This window comes from Oenanthe melanoleuca, chromosome 6, assembly GCF_029582105.1.
Source record: "Oenanthe melanoleuca isolate GR-GAL-2019-014 chromosome 6, OMel1.0, whole genome shotgun sequence".
NCBI classification, from domain to species: Eukaryota; Metazoa; Chordata; class Aves; order Passeriformes; family Muscicapidae; genus Oenanthe; species Oenanthe melanoleuca.
In genome coordinates, this window is record NC_079340.1 from 23,737,287 (window position 1) to 23,760,881 (window position 23,595).

The 23,595-nt window shown below is 36.2% G+C and overlaps 1 protein-coding gene across 1 annotated transcript in view; it reads right to left on the bottom strand.

Annotated features, from left to right (window-relative positions):
* CFAP43 (cilia and flagella associated protein 43) overlaps positions 1-23,595 on the bottom strand; it is a 40,223-nt gene that overhangs the window by 10,535 nt on the left and 6,093 nt on the right. The window contains exons 5-26 of the mRNA XM_056494658.1: positions 19,789-19,939; positions 17,998-18,060; positions 16,977-17,056; positions 16,143-16,274; positions 15,311-15,427; positions 14,159-14,239; positions 13,218-13,366; positions 12,097-12,200; positions 10,964-11,104; positions 10,016-10,185; positions 9,139-9,288; positions 8,537-8,667; positions 7,686-7,836; positions 6,950-7,018; positions 6,055-6,132; positions 5,457-5,582; positions 4,911-5,015; positions 4,141-4,257; positions 3,313-3,519; positions 2,274-2,480; positions 1,539-1,628; positions 752-829 (exon numbers count right to left, since the gene is read on the bottom strand). Coding sequence (XP_056350633.1) covers positions 752-829; positions 1,539-1,628; positions 2,274-2,480; positions 3,313-3,519; positions 4,141-4,257; positions 4,911-5,015; positions 5,457-5,582; positions 6,055-6,132; positions 6,950-7,018; positions 7,686-7,836; positions 8,537-8,667; positions 9,139-9,288; positions 10,016-10,185; positions 10,964-11,104; positions 12,097-12,200; positions 13,218-13,366; positions 14,159-14,239; positions 15,311-15,427; positions 16,143-16,274; positions 16,977-17,056; positions 17,998-18,060; positions 19,789-19,939 — 2,697 coding nt within the window. The remainder of the gene's footprint in view (positions 1-751; positions 830-1,538; positions 1,629-2,273; positions 2,481-3,312; positions 3,520-4,140; positions 4,258-4,910; positions 5,016-5,456; positions 5,583-6,054; positions 6,133-6,949; positions 7,019-7,685; positions 7,837-8,536; positions 8,668-9,138; positions 9,289-10,015; positions 10,186-10,963; positions 11,105-12,096; positions 12,201-13,217; positions 13,367-14,158; positions 14,240-15,310; positions 15,428-16,142; positions 16,275-16,976; positions 17,057-17,997; positions 18,061-19,788; positions 19,940-23,595) is intronic.

Genomic DNA, 23,595 nt, shown 5'->3' on the forward strand with positions numbered 1-23,595 from the left:
GGTATTTCTTAGGAAGGTACAAGCCTTAAGTCAAAATAACATATATATTCTGTTGCTCTAGTGTATATATACATAAAATTACTTCCACCAGTAATTTAAGTGTATATATATATATATATACATATATCATGCTAGACTCACTGGCTTACAGGAATTCACTACTGGATCTTGCAAAATACAAGAATCTGGTACTCAAATATTACTGGCAGTACAAGATACAGCACATTTTCTGTTTCAGAACCCCAAACCTAACTCCATGATAATGTAAACTTCTATGTGGAGTCCTAATTTTCCAAAACAGATCCCTTTCAGAGGAGTCCTTGGGTCTACCCTTTTTCTGTGACATTCCTTCACATCCTTTCATTCCTCTACTGCTGTACAATGTATATTTGGTGAGTTAAATGAAACACAGTGTTTTTCTGTAAGATTACAGCCATGGATGATTGACTCTTGACTCAGCAATATAGTTGTTATAATGGTAATATATTAGATAGATGTACATTAAATAGATGGTGTTCCTATAGTATTCCATTGTGATAGAACAGGTGTTAATAGGTAATTCTACATAGGCAGTAGAATCTTGTGGGGTTTTTTATGTATGCTCTTTTATGGAGTCTATCTGCTCATAATGAAGTTCTACAGTTTTCCAGCTTTCTTCTGTCACTGAGGTTGGAGATATTTGCTGGTTGAATTTCACATTGCCAGAAGAGCCCACAGGTTTCCTAAAGGACATGGCAGAAACACGTCTCACCATTTTCAAAATGTCTTCCCTCCTGATTTCCAGCACTCCACCCATCATGTCATCAAGTGCACGCAGTCTTTCATCGTCCTGGGAAGAACCACAAAAATACTTGAAGGTAAAAGGGAACTGTAGCAATTGCAAGTTTTGGGGATGATAACAGTGTTCACCTCTAGATTATTCAGTGTGTCACTAGCAGGTTGATGCTTTTTGGGCTGTGTGTGAAACATCCCAAAAGTTTCTGTTTTTTCTGGTAAAATACTCATATGCCAAATAACTTACTAAAACTGCCATTGTGGCAGTTTTGGAAACTCCTGGCCAACTCACAAGCTATGATGAAGGAAGATGTAATTGTGCATCTGTTTTGGGGCCAGAACCATCTCAGTTTTCTTCAGGTGCATTTTAAAGCCAGAGGAAAACACTACAGTCTTCTGGTTTGAACCATGGAGAACAGAGGCTGCTGAATCATCAAACACTTATCAAACACAAAGCTCTTTATTGAGGAGTAACATGAATTTAGACATGTATCTAGTTCCCAGCCATCTGATATGGTATTTTAAATTGTCCCTAAGGCACTTGTTTAAAAACTGAGAGTCTAACACTCTACCTTTTCTCCCCCCAGCTGACCTATGTAGTTCTGATTGTAAACAATAATAATAAGGAAAAGGCACATATCACCATTACCTACCATTTTAAATTTATTCTCCCATACTACATTACTGGAGTGTTTCAGTGCTGCATTAATTAAATAAGCCTAAACAGAAACAAGGGCCTGTAAAAGGGACAGTTCTTTAATTACCGTAGCAGCGAGGCGTCTTTCCCTTTCAAGCTTAGCCAGCCTTTCTGCTTGCTCTTTCTCCTCTTGAGTCATGTATTTCTCAGCTTTAATCTGAAGGCAGAAAATGAAGTTCGTATCAGGGTTCTTTTCTCCAAATATGATCACAAGGACTAAGAACCTTTGGAAAAATGCTGGTCCTGGTTTTGGCTGGGATGGAATTAATTTTCTTCCAAGTAGTTGGTGTACAGTGCATCCCACAGCCTGGGGATTGGTATGTTGTTGTTGAGCAATTGCTTTTCATTTGCATCAGTTGTTTTTCTTTGGTTTTATTTCTTTCTCTTTTTATGATTTTCCTCTTAATTATATTTATGATTATGTTTTAATTGCATTGATTACATTATTATTATCATTATTGTAATAATTTTTATAATTTTTCAGTTATGAAACTCTTATCTATGGAAGCAATTCCTGAAAGCCTGGGTTGAATGACAGGAACAAAGAATTTCTATCTAATTTATGGGCATTTTGAAAACTTTTAACAGCAATAAATTACGTTTGTATATATTTTTTCATTTCAGATTGACTTATTAAGGCTTTTCTCCCTAAAAATGAAAGGGAAGAAAATGAGCCAAAAAGATGATTGTATACAGACACATTGCTTGAAGGTTTTTCAGTACTGACACAATGTCTGGAAATGAGAAGAATTAGAGAGCTGGGTTTGAATGGGTGAAATACACAGATGCATTTTTCAGACACCTCTGAATCCTGAACGGTGAGCGCTCGCTCTGGCATCTCATCATCTGTAAGGACTGGCTCCCACAGTTCCACCTGAAGTTCAAGCTGTTCCAAGATTTCTTGGATCTTCAGGTTTCTTTCTTTCACTCGTATTATCTCCTGCTCCTTTTTTTGTACAACTAGGTCAAATTCCTCATTAAAAGCAGTTTTCACTTTGTAAATGATGTCCTGGAATATGGAAAAAGGAAACACCAGTACTGTTCATGTCACATCCATCCACGTTTATTTACTACTCCTCAAGCCATCAGAACCATCAATATGTGTATTTGTGTGTGTGACAAGGAGATAAACTGGTAAACCCTTTTTGTGAAAACTGTAGAGTTCAAGCTTTGTTAAATGGACTTAGGCAGATGAAATTTTTTTTTCCCCTAGAATTTTTTATTCATTTTCTTCCACACTACTTGGCATTTAAGAGTCTAAAAGAAACATGCTGCTGCCAAAGCTAGATAAAAAATTAGGCTTTTTTTGGCTCTTTTCTGCTGAAAGAAGGAGGAGCTTCAAAGAAGAAAACATGTGACCTGTAAATCACAGGTGCAGGGAGGCAGAGCAAATGCAGCCTGCAGTTTCAATAGGCTTTTATGTGATTCTCTGTCATATGTAAGTAAAATATTCCCATTAAACAAACTAACATTGGAAACTGACTTTTTAAGAACCCCTTAGTATATTCTTGTTTTAGCAAAAAGAATTGATCTCAACAAAGAAAGCTTTAAAGAGGGTAAAGCATATGTCTCTCTTCCTGTGTCAATTTACTAAAATGCACCATGAAAAGGATACAGATACCTTGAAACTGGATAACCAATTTCATGAAATCTTGTTTTTCCATACCCAAGCTGGCAAATCCACAGCACTATGTGCATTTATCAGCTTTTGTCTCAGTTACTCAGAGACTGGTGTGAATCTCCATTGTTTGGTGCCAGTATGTCCAAAATCTAACAGTGGCTGTTACTACCAACAGATATAAGAGTGTCATTGCAGTAAGACAGGTTTCAGAAGATATCACCTTCAATAATATCATCTGATTGAGTTTCTGCTCCTTGGTGTACAAGTCACATTGGTGGTATAGGATAGATGTGTTCCCACCATATTGAGAGCTCAGGCTTCCACTTAGGCAGTGAGGTGCACCATCAGCAGCCACTTCTTCTGCTGCCTTCTCTCCTTCTTCCTCTGATAAAGTCTCAGAGTCAACCTCAAGATTTTTCTTCTGAGCCTGCATATCAGAAACATGGCGACTGTGTTAAGTTTGCAAACAATCCAGTGGCACACAGTAAAAAAATTCTAGTGGTTATATTCTCCAATTAAACTCAATGATCAAAATAATACAAGTTGAAAGGATCATATGTGGAATACTGGGTCCATTTGCAGTTTTCCCAGTACAACACTGGCAATACTGAAGCAAGTCCAGTCAAAGGCCACTAATACCAGTAAAGATTTAAAACATTTTACATGTGAGGACAGACTGAGAAAACTGGAATTGTTTACCCTCAGGAAGGAGAAGACTTGGGGGGTTCTTTTTCCTGCAAGGGTTGTCAAACATGAGAAAAGGCAGCCCAGAGGGCTTATGGATTCTTTCACCATGGAGATATTCCAAGCCTCACTGGACACAGTCCTGAGTAAATGCTCCAGGAATGTTGGACTAAATAACTTCCAAAGGGCTCTTCTAACCTCAGCTATTCTGTGATTATTTAAGACTAATCATTTTTTTAAATAACATTTCACCTTTATTTATGTTTTTAAATTTTTTGGCCAACTTCTACAGCAAGAAAATGAAATGCAGGAATGTAACTAGATAAAGAAGTGATAAGATGCCAGCTCAGATCATAATCTGTACCTTAAGAGCAGCTGTTTCAGTCCTCTTTGACTGGAGAGCTTTTTCCAAAGTTTCCAGCTCTTCTTTACTACGTTCCTTCAGTGGATAATTACTCACTTGACAATCCATATGGAAGCACTACTCAAATTTAAAGTAAAAAAAGAAAGCAAAGTAAGACGTTCTTCCGAATGCTTCTGTCAGGTATTTTTCAATACCTGAATGCTAAACAGTTACAGACTTCTTAAAATCAGGAATAAAACTGAGGATCAATTAGTACAGACAATGTATTAAATACTGTTTTAAAAAATAATCTGTGGGTGTGGTCTCTTGATCGATCTTTATCCACAGAATTAAACCAGAACTAGTTTGTTTGGGTTTTTTTGTAAAATGACTTGGTCTTTCACTACCCTTGGGATAATCCAGTATCACCAGTTTGACTCATCTCCCTCTGTGCAAAATAGGCAAAATCAGGGTTAAATTTTGCCTTTACATTCTCTGCAGCAGAAGTCATATGGACTGACAAGAAAAAGAGCATTTACTTCTCCTTTTAGCAGTACTGTGTAAATATATCAAAGAATTAAAGTGTTCCCTATTTGCTTATTAGAACTATTTCCACTTTAGAAGGTAAAATCCACCTGACAAAAATTAACAAAATAAAAGATTTTCTTGAGCCTTGGGAAGAAATAAAGTTTTTCCCACGCCATAAACAAATCAGAAATGTGTTATTTTGTGTCTGTACCATAAGGAATAAATAAACTAGGGCAGAAAATGTCTTAGAAAGCAGAAGTTACCTTAACTGCACGTTCTTTTACACACATGACATCCCAGCATTCATATTTGATTAAATCCTGCAAGTAGCAGCAGGATAAAGTCTCCATCTCAATCTCCTTCCTTGCCTTTCACGACACAGAAGAAAAAAATAACAGGATGTGGTGCAAAATAACAAGATATGGACAATTTGCATTGAGTTACTGAAAGAACACTAACAAATGAAATAAGTTATCAATATTTTATCATCTTAGACTATCACTGCTATCTTCTCCAAAAACTATCTGCATAGTATTGAAGGCATCATTTTCTATGAGAAGAAAATAATTCTAGAACTTTAACAACATGCCCAAGGCTACAGAGTGAGATTTATAGTTTCTGGCATAAAGCATATTCCAATTTGCCTTGTCTGCATCAGCAGTTTCACCTGCTTCAAAAAGTGACTTTAAATACTTTCCTGTTTTCCTGCTTCTCAGCTGTGAACAGCAACTTTGAGATAGTCCTCTGTTATTTACTCATTTTTCTCTTTTCTACTGATAGTTCTAAAATACTCCCCCATTTTGCCATACCCTGGCCACATCTTCTTCAGCCTCTGCTTGTGCTCGTTCCTGATCTTCTAAATCCAGGTTGAACTCCCGGAGCTCGAGTTTCTCAATGTCTGGCACCTGCTCATTTTCATGCATCATTTTCTGAATCTGTTTTTTTTTTGTTTTTTTTTTTTTTTTTTTAATAAAATATAAGGAATAAAAATTAATTTCAATGTGAATGGAGGAAATGCTATTTTTAACACTAAAGAACCTGATATCAGAGAAAATACTTTTAATTACCTGCACTTTTACCTGCCTTAAGGGAAGAAACAGAAGAAAAAGGAGAGGACACTCTTCTATAATGGAAGGTTGTTAGACAGGCAGAAATTAGCTGAGGGGACAGATAGCTCAAGGTATAAGGGTGGTACAAAATCCTCATTTGGAGCAAAGGAAACTGAGAAGCAGGCAGTAGCTCCTGGAAGTTTCAGCATTGGTCCCTGAAGAAACACGTCTCTTTAATACCTGTCTGCTCAGAGTTTATGACAAAAATGTAACTGAGCACTAGAGCTCACAGCCATAAAGGAATTGTTCTTGTAAACAAAACTGGGAAGCTGAGCCATTACCCTTGTAAGAAACTCACAGTTTTACGCAGCTTTTTAATTCCCATTTGCAGCTCTTTCTTCTGGTTAGCAAACCTCTGAGTCTCTTCTCTCATAACCTGACATACAACAAATGCATTGTTGAAAGGCATAAAAAAGGCAAAGGAAAAAGAATACTGAAGTAATCTAAAGGAACATTATCTGTACAGAAAATAAAATGCCAGAGGGATTAATAACTGAAACAGACACAAACCTAATTCAATAGGATGATCCTTAGAATTGCACAAGAGAAAACAGATTTTACAGCCAGGTCACACTGTAAACTGGTTGTATGGCAATAGCACTCTAAAAAAAGAAAATACTAAAGAAAGATGTAATTACAGTGCAATTCTTAAATACACATTGAACTGCATAAAGTCTACTCCCAGAATTTTTTAATCCTTAGATTTTTCATTGTTAAAAATTTTCATTGTTTTCATTTTTCATTGAGCAACCTGCTTGGTTTCTGGAAATAATCTTCTTAACAACTTTTTGACATTTACTACAAAAAGGCTTTTAAGTTTCTAAAAGAACTGAATTTGTCAAGCTTTTTTTTTTCCCCCCCTTGCTTTTCTTTTCTTTTCTTTTCTTTCCTTTCCTTTCCTTTTTTTTTTTTTTTTTTTTTTTTTTTTTTTTTTTTTTTTGTACACTCCTTGTTTAGAAGTGGTCTTCTAGTCTTCAGGTCTTCACAGCTTCTTTTGTGCTAGGCACCTTCTCTGATGTGTTTATAACCTTGACCTAGAATTTCTAAGTCTAGATCACAATAGTTAAAGAAAGGGCCAAGTGTGAGAAAAGCTTTTGAAACTAGATCTCTTTACAGCAAATACTTTGGTACCCCAAGTGACTAAGTGACTTTAAAAACTCTGGCTTTGATTAATGCTTGTTCTGTGAAAGTACCTTCTGCATTTTCTGGCCCATCCATGTCATGTCATCAGCGTTTGTGACGTTTCCATCTTCTTCTGTCACCTGTGCATTAAAAGATTTCAGTGTTGCCTCCTGATGTTTATATTAAGGATATAAACATCTAGCTCAGGTACTTAGAGAGTGAGTGAAAGTAAGAAATGAAAAAACAATTGGACTCCCATTAGAAACATCATAAACTCCACCATCACCAAATTAGAGGGTGTTAAATTTTTGTTGCCTAACCAGTCCCCAAATCTAATCCTGCAAACCCTTGCTATTATGCAAAGACTTTTGACTCAAATAATTGACTGGACTAATCTCTGTAATCACTATTTTGATTGATTTCAATGGAAAAACATACAATTAGTAACACACAATATACAGCAGTAACATCACACTGGGAAGGACACTGGGAATTCACACTGGGAATTAGGACTCCTAATTTCCTCCACATGAGGAGAAACTGACTTTCACAGTTTTCTGTGACTGAGGAAACCAAGTGAAACTGTAGATGTGAATGTCATCTTCACATAAATATCCTATTTCTTTGTTAGTACTCTTCCCCAAATTACTATTTAAGCATATTCAGCCTATTCTCAGGGGTATTCTTCCACTTTAACAAAAGGATCAGTGTATTAAGGACAATTTTTATCATGCACAGTTTTGGGATAATGATAAAACTCTTTTTTCCCCCCATAAAAAAGTAAAAAAGCACATTAGATTTCTTTACTGGAATTGATTTTGATGTGGATTCTGGGTCAAACTTCCATTCTGCCATAGATTTTAAAACAGAGTTTTCATCTGAAGTAGACTTGTTCAGTATATCAAGTAGAGATTGCCAGTAAAGAGCAGCTTCCTCAACTTCAGTTTCCTTTATCTCCCTGGTAAACAGAGAGGGAATGGATGTATTTTTTGTATATTATGGAAAAAACAAAGTAATAAATATCCTTTACAACACAATTATTAAGTTATTTAAGAATGCCTATTCAATATTTTAGTACTGTTTGAGTTCTAGAATTGCACAATTAATTGCACTCTCCAAAGAAGTAAAAATTCTGAAAGATGGATTACCCACATTAGGAATATTGCTCTGACAGTGTCATCTTTAATCTATGCATCTACCTGAACATCTGTTTTCCTACAGAAAAATTGTACTTTCAAGTGTCTCTTACTCCTAATGTCTGCTAAGAGCTCTCTATAGCCACAGTAGAATTCCCAATAAAGCTGTGATGTCTCTTTATCATTGAGTTAAAATAATATCTCAGGAGATTACATCCTTTACATCCCCAGAGAGCCCTTTCCAGAGATGATTTCAGAATGATAAGAAGTACCAGGTAATAATTCTCAGAAGATATTCCTATGTGTTGTGCTTCAATTAGACCCAAAGTATAAGACTTCTCCTGAGCTAGGGAGGCCAGGCTGCCTCTAAGGATGAGAGGAAAGATTTTATTTCTCTCCAATTCTTCTCCTTACTTTAAGACTAAGAAAAAGGAAGTCTAGAATCACAAGTAGATGCACAAATTAATCTATCAGGATATAGGAAATGACACAATCAATATTAGTCTGCCACTTTATACATACTTCCACTTCAGACACACCAGTGCACAATCATTTTCACTGTTAACTAGGATGAAATTGCCATCCAGGGAGAATACCATGGATCTGATTCCCCCTCCTTGGTATGAGTGACAGTGCTTTTGAGCAAGTATATCCTAGAGAAGTCATAGAAGAAGTATCAGAAAATACATTTTTATAATGGAGTACATCTTTAAATTATTTTTATTACTTAAATTTTAAAAACATGTTAATTTTTTTTAATTTTTAGATAAAAGTCAATCCAAAATGGCAATACAAAGTACATAAAATACCAGGGATTTTAAGTATAAAAGGTTTGGCTACACATGGGACAAATTTGAAGCATATTGATTTTGCAGGAGGTAAGAACAGTAGCAAAATGATCTATGCTAAGATTTACTGAAGAAGGAAGTAAGAGATTTGTATGATTGTATACACATTCATTAAAGAAACAATTGTCTTGTATAATGCTATGTCAGTTAATTTTCAACATAAATTTTTCTCAAACACCTTCTATTCAAGTGAGGAAAAGTTTACAGTTAAAGAAAGTAATTTTCACACTTCTGTATCATAAATCAAACAAAGCCTGTGCCCAAATGTCCACCTACCAGAGTAGAAGTATTGTAGATAAACAAAACACCATCCTTGGCTGCTGCTGCCAGCCACTGGCTGTTGGGTGATAAACAGAGCAAACCTGATCCAAACTGTTTGCTAGGAATCTTCTTTAATGGTGAAAATACTGATCGATACTGCAATTTCTGCCAAACAAGCAAAATTTTAGTAGCAGTTTAGATGGTATCTATGCCATTTTGAGAAAATTAATGACAAGTCTGTGGGTTACCACATGCATTGCAGTTTAAACTGTTGTTGGATTACTGAACTGAGGAAGTAGTGCCATTGCTGTGCTGCTAATTTGCTTCTCATCTCTGCAAAAGGGGCTGGATTCAGTATGTTCAAGCCTGAATTTCTTGGCTCAGAATGGATGGGATATGTCAAGGAGGAATGCTGACCTTTATAATTCACCTTTTTAGCTGCCTTGACTCTTAACTCTGGGAGATCTGTGAGCTGCAGAGGGCTGCAGTTCCTCAGCAGGCAGTGACAGTGGCTTCCTGAAGCCCCCACTGCTTCCTTGTGAGGCTGGGCTGGGTTTGTATCTGGGAGTCCTGGGCTGAGGCTGGCTCAGTCCCTTCAGGAGCTGCATGTCCAGGTTACTCAGCAGACTTCACAAACCCACAGCTCCAGCACAGTGGCCACTTGTGAAGTGCCTGCAAGTTGTGTGAATTCTAAGAACCAATATAATAGAACAAAGACTTTACTTTTGCCAGGTTTCTAAGCAACTGGCAAAATACTGAAAGTTGATGGTTGGAGTAGGTATTTTGAGTGGAGAGAGGGCTTCTTTAAGTTAATATCCTGTTATTTTCATCTACAGCCTTTGTTTGCTGTTGTTTAACCACCACCCAAAACAATGCAACTTGAGAGAATTACCTCTTCAGAGAGGCGGTATTGACAGATGAAAGGTGCTCTGGTGCTGTAGCCATACACAGTGTTATCCTTCAGTCTGACTGCTGAGCTCAAAGGGCATTCCAGATCATACTGCTCCCTTTTCAGGCCACTACCTTTGAACATTCCTTGTTCATTCACATACTGATCAGTATCTAAAAGATTGACAAAAGAAAAAGGGAGGAAGAGGCATGACTACCACTAATACAGGTGTTTGTCTATCATGTAGTTATGAAAATTATCCTTATCAAGGAGTCAGCATGATGTGAGTTTTCAGGGAAGAAAATGGAAATTAAGATACTTAGATTTGACACCAGCTCAGTGAGTTGTGCTGATGCAGCACACTACAGTAAAGCAGAGCAATAGCTCTACTGGCTCTAAAGAAGTACTGGAAACAGTTTAACCACAGTGATGTGACTATTGGCATACACTTCTTTACTCTGCTGCTTGAGTATTATGTCAACAGTGCTAATTAGTTTGCATGCAGGTTCATGTCACCATTGCCTTCATCTAGAACTTGTTTTAGGAATCTCTGCCATGAGGAACGCAAAGCCTGGGTGGTATTGGTTAAAGCACTGCAGTTCACATCTTCAGAAGGGCATTTTATTATTTTTAGTTTCCTAATTTAAGCTTTAAAGGAACACTTGAAATTAAGACTGACAAGGCACCTGATATATAACTGAAATGAAGACAATTACTGTAGATCTTAATCAGCTTTGAAAATAAAGCCCCATTTTATATATCTAAAAATAGGCACAACAATAAGTCCAACATTAGTGAATATTTGAAGAAAATACTAATTTTGTTGAAAACTACAAAACTACTTTTTGAAAAGTTTGTAAAATTTAAAACCTTTTAAAAATTACTTGAATAAATACCTTGAAAATCTGACACTAGGCCCTAGAAAATGTTAGTATATATTTCAATTTTTACCTGTTCTGATTGCTGAAGACAGATAAAAAATTTTCAGTTTTGCTTGTTGGAGCTCTGCTTCATTAAGAAGTACCATCACTTCAACTAAGTCATTCTCAAAGTCAGAAATTACAGAAAGATGGAGCACTTCATCTTCCAGCACTGAAGCAAGCAAGGAACATCAATGGAAATTGTTACTGTGGCATGGTAACATGGTTTTTACTAAAATAACCTGTGACACAAAAGGAGATCTCCATTGGGAACACATCTCAGGAGTGCTGCAGGCACTCAGCTCCCTGGGTGCTGGGTGCTGGGAATCCTCAAGCATCAGAACATTATTATTACATTAAATAGTCAAATTTGAATTTACCTCCAGCTTGAATTATAGCACTTTTGAGGCTCTTTGCTGATAACTGCCAGATAAAGCACAGAAAAACCCTCTTCTAACAAACCCTTTAAACAATGAGAACATGATCAACCAAATTACAAAAGTTGTTTAAGGAGATATAATTCTGTTTGATAAAACAATTAAAATTATAAAATATTGTCCTTTATACTTAAAAATATAGTGAATATCAATACACACAGATATTATGTATAAGAACATCATTTTTGGAAAAATAAATTCACAAATTACAATTTTTTTCTGTGAGTTTAAATTAATCATGTTTATTCTTTAGTATAAAGCAGCAAAGCTGACAATTTTAGCAGTCCCCATGTTAAAGATGTCTGTGGTAGAAATTTGTAACAGAGATTTCACACAATGATCATAACCTACAGTTTTTAAGTCCAAATTCTCACAAAGTTCTTTAGTTCTTTGCCATCACTTTTACTTTAGTGCTGGAGCTGTGATCAGTTTGTCATCTAATCAATTCTTTTCCCTGTGACTTATACATACTCTGAAAGAAAGGTAATATTGGTACATTTATTAACTAAAATTACGAAGGGGAAAAAAAAACAACCAGACCCCCCAAAGCAAACAAAAAAAAGCCCCAAAAAGAACTCTGGCCCTTACAAAATAGGTGGGAAGAATATGTTTAGTCCTACAATAAAAAAAGTAGAATGAAGGTGAATTGCTTATCCTGGCTGACAAGTATATTTAAAAACAGAAAGTAAAGAAAAGAAAATGGAATTAATGTTGTCACATGTATTACCTATATATCCCAGAACTTGGAATAATTTTGATGGATGAGCATCTAGAATAAAGATGTGTCCTTCTGTAGCTCTTGCAATGAGGAACTGGCCAATCTGATCATAACTAGGTAAAATGCAAATCCAAGCAGAAATCATTTAAATACAGTCAGTAAAAGGAGTCAAATAGTTTCATCCCCATAACTTGCTGACTTCACTAAGTGCATAAACATAAAACTCAGCTTCTGGGTTTACAGGTATAAGGGCCAGATATAAAGCCCAAAGCTATGAGTGCAGTTTCTAATTGAGTAGCTGGTCAATCTAAAGCTGATCATACTCCACAGCTGTCTGCATTAACAACTTGGTTAAGTCAGAAATTCTTTAACATTCACTTTTTTAGATCTTGATACTATCTTGGAAAAAACCACAACTTTGCATTGATTTAATTTTGAACAAGTTGCTTTCTGCATCTATTTTTAAAGTTCTGTCTTAGGTAGCTGTGAAAAGGGATACATCTGAATCTCAAATAACAGGCAGATTTATATTAAAGTGTAACAGTACAAAATCCATTCTATATTTTGCAAAGTAGAGTAAAATACTCTCAGATTTTTCAATAATTGGGGGGGAAGGGGGAGGGGGAACCAACCAACAAAAAACCCCAACCAAACAAAAAAAGCCTTTTTGATCACTAGAACTAATTACAAGAGAACTGGTAATTTCCAGAACTTTAATGAATAATTAGCAATGGTAACAAAAATCTGCCATATAGAAAGAGATGACCAAAAGGCTTAAACTTAATTTCACAAAGCCTTAAATTTATATTCAGTGAGAAATAACCCTCTAAAGTCAGATACATGGAATTGTGCATAATTACTCCATATGGTGATTTTCAGAAAGGGTCTTATATATCAGTATCTTCTGTGTTCAGCCAAACCTTCTTAAAATACAGATTTATTACATTTCTTGCATATAAATCCTGCTACTACCTCTTGCAAGCAATTCAGAATATGCTGAAAAAACTTAGAACCTATTAAAATATTTTAATTTTTTATTTGTAGAATAAAAATGCCCAATTTTTTTTGTTCAACTAATATCATTACTCAAAAAATAAACTGACAATATCTTTACCCTACTACATACTTACTGCAAAGACACCACTGGAAGTTTGGAAAGAAAAGTTCTGTGAACAACTCGTGGAGCTTCAGCTTTGGTAACATCAAGGAAACAGATTTGACCTATTTGAGTACCTACAGCAACACTGTTGGAGGAGGGACAGCAAGCCATAGAAGTTGCCTAGTTGAGAAGTAGAAGATACTTAACAGTTCAACATTTTTATATGTTATGCTATTTGTTAGTATGCAATTTCCTTTGCTATTTAAAAGTCCCTAAAATTTGAAGAAGAAACCGCAAGTGGTTTATTTAAAAAGCATGTTTTTAACAAAGAAAGTATTTAGAGACATAAGGGAAACTTTATCTATGCTTTGTAGCTACACATCAGAAGTTAATTCTGTTTTTTCCAGAGGAAAAACAACCATTATATCCAATCTGCATATTTTAAGTGAAAGAAGTTTCATCTAAATAAAACAGTTGTGTGTACAGCTGTTAGAGAAAGGGATTTTTTTCTTTACTATGTCAGATTTCAGGGTTTGACTGCATCTTAAATCAGGACAAAGCATTAACAGTTTGAAATACTTTTATCAATTCGATTCTTAAAGCCTGTTTTTCATTATCAGTTAAAGCATTTAGCTTTCATACTTTTGAAACTTTTCTGTTACTCATTAAAAATAAAAAGGAATACCATAAAAAATAAGATAGCTTTTACAAAGATTTGCTTAAAAATGCATCATGAGGACATTTGGCTGAAATGCTTCCTCTGCTTTGTAGTCAAGATAAACACATGACAGGATTAGCTCAAGAAAACATTCTGAAAGATAATCTTTAAATCTCATCCATGGGTTGCTCAAAGACATTACTGAGTTGTCCTCAGCACTCATTGATCCATTTCTGTGGAATATTATGTTATCAACGGAAAAATACAGAAAATTTTAAGTATCAGTCATGATCCAAGCTCCTGGTTACATGTACCTCAATACCAAGGCTTAGCTTGCCAAGGAAAGTTCCATCTTCCAAGGACCAAACTTGTACTTCACCTGAAATTGTTACAGACTGTTGAACAGAGAAAAACAGAGTCAAAAGAGGATGAAAAAACCAAATAGTCTGGAAGTGATTAGTGATCTCCTATAGAATATAGATTCAACTAATTGCTGAGCATAGCAGATTAAGGGTTACTGTTTCACTTGGGATGGTTTAGCTTTTCATTAAATCCAGGTGCTGCAAGGTGCATCTGCTTAAGGAATACTTCCAAAAAATTTTGTGCATTCCTGCAGCTTCAAGCAGAACGAGACAGTTTAGGGCAAAATTTGTTAGCTTGATCAATATTTGCACTCCTGCCATTTTGCCAGCAAGAGAAAAAGTTGCTTATAATTTTATTTGCATAGGAAAGGCCTTGAGGAGAGGTCTCATTTTCTCACATGAAAAATGATGGAGATCAAAACAATACTTGAGTTCTTCCTAAAACCAGGTAATTTTGTAATTCCACAATTACAAGTAGTAAGGCTTATAAGAAGCAAGGCTAAGAGATCACTCAATCTTCACACTACTCATACAAAGTGAGGTAAAATTTATCTCTCCTGTTCTGAACAAAGAGATTCAGCCAACATAATAGACTACGACCTCAGGTTTTCTAGACTGGCTTCCTGAAGAATTCATGACCTATAAATAAACTGGTGACCAAAATACATGTCTTGCAGGAGTAAAAGATAATGAAAAGCAAGGAATTTCTAAGAATGGACAGGCATATGAGTAACACCTTCTTTATCCCAGGATGTTCCTGTGCAGAGGGCTGAAAATATCAGCAGCAATTGTTAGACAACATCAGTTCTCTGAACTGAATCCATCTTTTGCTCAGCTATCTTCCTGAACAATCTAAGTCACACATATCAGCAGCAGAACCAATACAACATAAATTATCCAACCTCCATTCCAAGGCAAGTTCTGACCCTTTCATAGACTATAGCTGAATGAATGCCACTTAATTACTTAATGAGAAGTGTCACAACTGTAGCATATATCAGAAGAATCCTGATTTCTGCAAGGCTTTTCATTTTGTGCCTTAGCAACATACTGGTTACCTGAAAAGAGCCACTATTCTAAATTAGAAATAATACAATTTCTTACCACACAGTAGTTGTGCCCTGGAGTAAGAAAATCAGCTGCCAGAAAACAACTGCTGGATGTGTCCAAGAGTTTGACAGCTTCTCCACTATGAACAGGTCTGTAACTATAGACTGTCCCCTGACAAATAAAGAGAAATAATCCATCACTGGGCTATGAAACTTTTCATTAGAAGCTTTCGAAGGCTTAAAAAAAAATCCCCCCCAATCTTTCTGAGCTTCACTCTTTAAACTTTTATATTTGACTCTAACCTGAGGTAAAAAGTGCCCAGTAAAATTCATCTGAGTTTAGTGGATTATATTAATGTACACTGGCTAAAGATGATGTTAGTTCCTTTTAGAGCACTCCAGGTAATATTTTTTTAGGAAGCTTTGTTTCTCGAACTTGCTTTAATAAAATCATTTAAACACATCCAATTTCATGTTACTCTAGAAATGCATAAATATTCTACACCAACACAAAATTTCATGTCTGTACACCCAAGCTCCACTTTTCTCCCTGTGCAGGGACACATCAGGCCTGGAATTCATGCCCAGTAGATCCATTACTTGGACACATGAGAGTCCCTGAACATGTACTCAGCTGTTGGGAAATCTCAACATTAGGTCAGGTTTATATTATGTTAGATTCATATTCCACCATCTGTAGGAGACAATTGTTCTGTGCTTCATTAAAAGTCTATCCAGTTTTCAGTAAAAACACAGAATGGACTATGTTCACCTCTGATACAATTTGTTGCCTTATGTGATTACATTAAACATTTTGTACTAATGGTATCAGCATATTCATATAGAATCCCAGGAATATCCCATTGCTGTTATCTCAAATGTTGTACCTGGTCAGTGACAAGCAGCAGACTGGTGTAATCAGGAGAAAATATGAGGCTGGATATGGGCTGTGAGATATCAGCACAGATTTTTACCTCATACTGCAGATCTTTGATGTGATAAAAGTTTAAAAAGCCCTCCTGTGCAGAAAAGTACAAATAGATGTGAAGTCTATGTCATTTATACTATCTGACAAACTAAACTGCAAGATCTTCTGAAAATCACTAGAGTAACAGTGTTTAACTGCATCCCATCATCAGTGGTGTCATTTGTCTTTAGTATGTTTAAATCAAAAGTATTCTAAACTGAAATAATAAATCTGTTGAATACGAAGGTGTTCTTTAATACAATTCTTAGTGACAGTCCATGTTTGGTAACAACAGACTCTCTCATTAGATAATACTTTAGATTTCATATTGCTGTTTTTGAGACAGTGTAAGAACTTGTCCCCCACTTAATCAGGAATGTACAATCGCATTGCCAGATTGGGTTAGATATTGAGTTAGATTTTACACAAAATAATTTGGCAATTCTATAGGCCATTTTCTCTCCTTTCCTATTTTTTGTCCATCCTTCTTTTCTGTTCTTCTACAATATTCTTAAATAAAACCAGGATTATCCTTTTTTATTGCTTGAGTACAAAAATGGAATCTTTTGACCCTCTGCTCCCCTGTGTAAAGCCTTAACAAAGTAATATAGTCAACACCAGAGAGCAACTTTATGGTCCTCCAGCCCCTCACTTTTCCCTAACTCCTGTCTTTGCAGTGAACTCTGCAAATATATTCCATTTGAATGTAGATTTCATACACTCAGAGCAAGTTAAAAGCATAAGGATGCCTTACACATCCAGCTGCGTACAGTCCCTCATTACAAAATGCCATGGCAAGTAAAACTGGCTTTTGCAGATCACTTGGTGTGCTACCTGAAAGTACAAAACCAACATAAAACATCAAATTTAATTTATTTCAACAATGTGATGCAACTCTAAATCTGGGATAATTTACCATTTATTTATGAGTAAAAGGATCATACAGTCATTTATATTGGAAGGGATCCTAAAAGTCCTCTAATCCAACCTCCTGGTCAGCACAGAGCTGACTTCAAACTCAGAACCAACTTCAAAATTGGATTATGTTCTTCAAAGTCATATCAGCTAAGATTTGGATATACCCCAAAATGGAAATTCAGTATCTTCTCAGGGCAACTTGTCCCAATGTCTGACTACCTTCACTGTGAAAGAATTTATTTCCTAATATATACCCAGAAAGCCTGTTGATGCAAACTGTGCCCTTTGGTTGTATCTTCTCTGTAACCTTTCATTGGATAGCTAAAGCAATAGTAAAAATCCCTCATTTCTTTTTCTCCAGGCTGAACAAACACAGTTTTATCACACCAAATTTGTATGTCATGTACTAAGACTGTAACAACCTCTGTGGAAATGTGCTGAACTTCATCCCTTCTAGCTTTTTTGTACTGTGGTGCCCAAAACAAAGTGTTTGAGACCAACCCCTAAATCCTAACTCAGATAAATTATGAGTGATTGCAGTTCTAAAGAAATGCTAAAACTAAGCAGTAGGGAACCTCTTCAAGCACCAGTTATTCCAATTTAAATTAGAACAAACAGAATTTTTTCCACTGCCACTGTTTCTCCTGAGGCTTTTAATTTGGCTGTCTCTGAGCACAAAAGCTATTAATCTTTTGTCATGTAAACACACATAAGATTGCCAACAATGTGTCTTACAGGGGCCAGTGTGAGATGAGTTTTTATAACCAGTGGCTTCCAGCTGTATTCATATATTATTACTCCCAGATATCAGCAGTGCTGCTCAAAAATCTATTAGCTTCATAAGAACATGGAAATACCTTTCTTTTTCTGCCCTTCTTTACGAATGTGGGACACCACATCTGCTACTTTCTGCATGAACTCTGCACAAAAGAAAACAATTTATAACATCAACCTTGTTTATAGGTGAATATTGCAATAGAAGTCAGTTGTATTCCAGTCTACTGAACAAAAGGCCAGGTTCAGCACCCTAAATGAGAAATGTGCATTCTTCCTCAATATCTACCATTTCTGCCATCTATGCAACTGAGCAGATACAGCTCTGTTATTCAGCTTACAGCTGTAAAAAGGAGATAACATAGACATGGTGCAAAGAGGGGAGATGCAGATTGATCTTCCTTCTAGTACTAAGTTATGGTATTCTTATTTCTGACAATGATTTTTTTTTTTTTTAGGTACACTTACTAGGAAGATTCAGCCACTCTGAAAACAATGCCTCAGTGAAATGTTGTGGCTGCTTATGATTCTGTTTGCAACCCTGTATCAGGAATTCAGCATGTGCTTAAAGCTGGCCATGCACTTAAGCATGCTGCTAAATAGATACAGATTGCAGTCTGTTCTAAATTAAGCAGAAATTTCAGTATTTTGTTATACAGTTTTAGGACAGGACTCAAAGACAAACACCCAGGCCAAGAAAAAGCCCAAATGGCCAATATTCTTGTTGCCTTCTACTCAACTAACAAAAACAATTCTGGTCACACCTCAGGTTTTTATTTCTTGATGATTTACAACTCCTGATTTGCTAAATTTAAGAGTCTGATAATTTTAAAAAGAGAAATAATGCTGGTTTGTCAGGTTGTTTTAAAAGCAGTCTTTCATTTTGGTGTTAACTGTCAAAACTGAAGTTGGGGTACTTGCTGCAGCTTAAAAAATCATGTACTACATGTAAACAGAAGAAAATAAGATTACCAGGAGATTATCTATTAGCACTAAATCAGTGCTTGTTAGGGAAACAGCTCTATCCTAGGGAGAAGTATATTCCACTCCTTCTAGACCTGACCAAAGTATAAACATCATGTGCACCACAGGACTGACACCTTCCATCCCATGAAAAAATGATGGGGTACAGATTGCCTAAGGAACAATTTTTGTTGGCTGTGTCTCAGCATCATCCATTTAGGAGTCCTCTGAATGGGCACAGAAGGGTAGTGGCATAAAGAAGGTTTGAAATGGGCTTGCCTTGACACGAAACTTTAGTCAGTCATAGCCTGCTAAAAAGACAGGTGGAAATATATATATAGGGCACACAAACCACGTTGGTGAGTTGCAATCAGAGGTTCTCCCATTCCAGAATAAATTAAAACCAGATTTTTTTGTTTGAAGCCAAAATATCTTCTGTTCACTCTCTGTGCTTCATACATTCTGCAGTAAAGCCTGGCAGTGTTTGCAGCCTTGTTTTCATTATAGAATAGTCTATGTAAGGGCTGGCACTAAGGAATGCTATTAAGCCACATTGCTTCAGTTTTGGTTTTGAAGACTCATAAGCCCTCAAAGGTCACTTCTAACTTTACCTAACACAGCAAATGAAGACTATCCAACATTTCATGCAAAACAAAATAAATTATTGGTAATTAACTAATAGTAAAAATAGTACTGCTATTAGTACTACTATTAGTAGCTGGTATAGTAATAGTTTAATGTTAATCAAGTAGGGCTCATTAATAAGATCCTGGAAATACAGTTAATTTAATCAATTTTGATGTATTTAGTTTTGTTTGTTTGTTTGTTTTTTCACAAAGAAAAACGAAAGTCAGTTATTGAGTGTTAAAATCTCAAAAGACATTCTCATATGTTTCTCAACTATTTCTTACCAGGTGGAGCTTTTTCTTGAAGAACAGAAACACTGTATTGCTCAGCATCAATTGCCAAAACAAATCCTTCTTTACAGCCCATGTATATTTCTGAGGCTGCAGTCCAGCAGTGGGCAGTGGGATGCACTGAAGTCTTAATACAATTTCTAGGCTTCAGCATGAAAATAAACAAGTTCAGTCAACAATTGACAAATATCTGTACAAGCTGTTACATACATTTCAAGCTAAGAAAAAAAAAATCATTACCTCATATAGCCTGACATCACATTTAACATCAGAATTATTTTATTCAGTCATCCCTTCACTGAAGCAAGTAACTTGACAAAGAACATTCTCCAAAAAAGTATATGTCTGGAGATAGTGGTGGAGAACTCACTTCTCCCTCTAGAAGCTTGTTTAAATGATTAATTATATTTTCAATTAAAAACTATATATTTTAAAATTTGCTAAATATTTTTAAATTAAATAAATCTGGATTTATTCACCAGCACTTGCATCTGTTGCAATTTTATATCTAGTTTGGAAATCCCTCCAGTATCTTCCCTATCCTCACAAAGACATTAACCCACCATAACAGGGGCATTTCCCAAAATTTTAATGATAGAATTATGATAAAATCCAGCACACTGAGCCCCTAGAGGGTTCTTTAAATGCCAGAAGGGCACTGGAAGCCCCAATTTAAATGGTTACTTATTATGAGCTCACCACAACAAATGCCTTTCAAACTGCTTTTTAGAATATTCTTTCATTTTATAGCCAAAACGTGAACATGTGGTTCTTGCATACCTGCCAGTATTAAAACACATTTTGTTTGAATAGCTTCTTATTGTATAATCCAAATTGCTCTGTAAAACAGCTCTGTCAATCTTTGTGTCATCTGCAAATATGTGCTAGAAATATCCCTGACCTGGACTCCCCATGTGCCTTGAATTTCATTTCGCTAAAATAACTCTCATAAATCTGTCCTCCATAAACCACAAAGAACAGAACTTCCCCAGCAAATATTATTAAAGACAGAGAGGGGCCTGTTCAGATACAACAGTAACAGAGGTCATAAAAATACCATGACACAAAGAACCAGATTAAAGAGAATTCAGGGAGGGGAAGAGGGGGACAAAATACAAGAAAACCTTGGGAGAACATTTGAAAGAGAGGATTCAAAGCACCATGAATGTGTGCAGAAGTGGTGAGAATTACTAAACAATATGATGGGTGAAAAAAAAGGTTCTATAATTCTGTAAAACACCTGCTGTCTCACTTAAAGGTTCTATAAAAAAAGGAAATATAGATGGACTTGTGATGAAAACATAGGACAGAGATTGATAAGTACCTAGATTTCATTATCAAAATATTCCAAGCCCTTGTAATATGGTTCTGGGTAAGTAACTTATATTCAATTTATGCTTACAAAGCATTTTTAGTTTCTCAGGGGAAAAATGTTACAGAAATAAGGTATATTAATATTTACTTTAGAATCAAATATGGCTGACAGTAACGAAATTATAGCAAATAGGGCTTTACATCACCCAGAGAAACATCTAATATAGGCATTTTCACTGATTTTATAAGGCTTGAACATCACAAATCTTTGGGAAGGTTGTAACTGAACTTCTGCAAAACAGAAGCTTTCTGGGTAAACACAATTTCTGCAATGTTCCTTTGTACCTGCTGCCATGACTGTCTTTACATAAAAAAATATGCTAATCCTAGTATGAGATTATGGAAATCCCAAACCAAGTTAATTCTTGGACTGTGCATAGGTACAGCGGTAAAAAAAAAATAAAATAAATAAATAAAAAAAAAAAAGAATGCTGTCTTTTTAAAAATTTCTCTCCCTTTTGAATAGCACCTCATCAGGGACAAAAAAAATCCATGATGGATCCTTGCTACAAAAAGTTTTATAAAAAGACAATGGAATAAAATTGGTGCTAGAGATGAAATGGATTCACATGGGCTTGATTGTCCCACTCTGCTCTGCACTAGTGCTGCCTCACCTTGAATATTGTGAGCAGTTTTGGTCACTGCAATATACTGTTAGAGAGTATCCCAAGAAGAGCTAGGAAGATAGTTAAGGGTCTAGAGGGGGAGTTGTATAAAGAGCAGCTAAAGTCACTTGGTCTTTTCAGCCTGGAGAAGAAGACATAGAGGGAAGACCTCACTGCAGTTACAGCTTCCTTGGGAGGGGAAGAGCAGGGGCAGGCACTGATCTCTGCTCTGTGACCAGTGACAGGACCAGAGAGAATGGCCTGTGTCAGGGAAGGTTTAAGTTGGATATTAGAAAAAGATTCTTCACCAGAGGCTGGTTGGGCACTGGAAGAGGCTCTCCAGGAAGTGTTCACAGCACCAGCCTGACAGAGTTCAAGAAATGTTTGGGCAATGCTGCCAGGCACAGAGTGTGACTCCTGGGGATGGTCCTGTGCAGGGCCAGGAGCTGGACTCAGTGATCTTTGTGGGGCCCTTCCAACCCAGCATATTCTGTGATTCTGTGGTAAAGCACATTTAGAAAACTCTGATCTAGAAAAATCTCATGCAAGGAAGAAAAGGATGGGAAGCTGTAGGATGTCTCCATTCCTTTCCCTCTGCTGCCCCGCTGTGGTTACACTTGGGTACATAACCAGTCTCAGTAGGCAGTTCTGGAGTATGGAACACTGACACACTTCCAAGAAGAAACAAGCAGACTGGTAGTGGGCTTGCTTTTCAGTGCTGGGGTGTTGGAAAGTAGTGCTTAACTTGACAGGACATAAGTATGTGATTTCCCTTCAGTGCCAGGGCTTAGAAGATCTCAAAGTGCTCAGTTTTTCTGCTTGGTTAGAGATGGAGTTTATGTGCACAGGCACGCATGGAGGAGAGAATTAGTGCTGTAAGGCACAGTAAATTCAAGTCCTAAAAAAAATTACTCACCTATCATATCCTGGAGCAAGGTGAAAACATGCCAGAAACAGATTCATTGCCTCCCAGTGTTAAACTATGAGTGTAGAACCTTGCAGTTTAGAACAGAGGAAACAACATACCACCACTACCACAACAAAAGGAACAAGAGCCTGTATTTCTGAAAAAGAATTTGATTTCTAAATAACTTGTTGTTCATTTGACTATTAGAACAGTTTACTCTTACTCCAGAAATATTTCTATGGACAAGGAGAACATAATCACATTGAAGGTGCTAAAAAGAAATCTAGGTTTTTCTGAAGTCAGCTGGGAATGCAAAGACTCCACAGAGATCTCTAGTACACAAATCCAGTATGGCTGAAAGCACAAATTTTTCCATGTGGAATAGTTCATAAGATGGTTCTGCAAGTTCAAGCATAAGAATCTACTACCACTGAACAGAATGTCATCCACTGAAGGACAAATTCTATTGAGTCTCATGGACCTAATACAGGAACTGCTTTTTCTCCAATACCTCTTGTAATTCACTTTACAGAATAAAGAACAAAGTGGGGTTTGTAAAGTTCATCATCTGCACATAACCTAAGAGGCAGTAAGGCAGAAAAAAATGCCAAGGTCCCAGATGAGCATATATTATCTTCACTTTCTATGTCCTAAGTGTTTTCAAGTATGAGCAGTTCACATGTGTTTATAATCAATAAAGGATATTTTTTATAATTCTTGATTGTCCTGAAAACCATAGGAAACCAATTACACAGTTAAAAACCTCTACCATTGTGAAAGCATGAGGCAACTAAAAGAAGATGAGGTCCGGAAAACATAATTTCCTGATTTTATTTTTTGATTCTACTTTGTACACTAATACAGAACTCCCATTGGTCTACTGAGAAGATATAGTATATACTACCAGTGTCATCT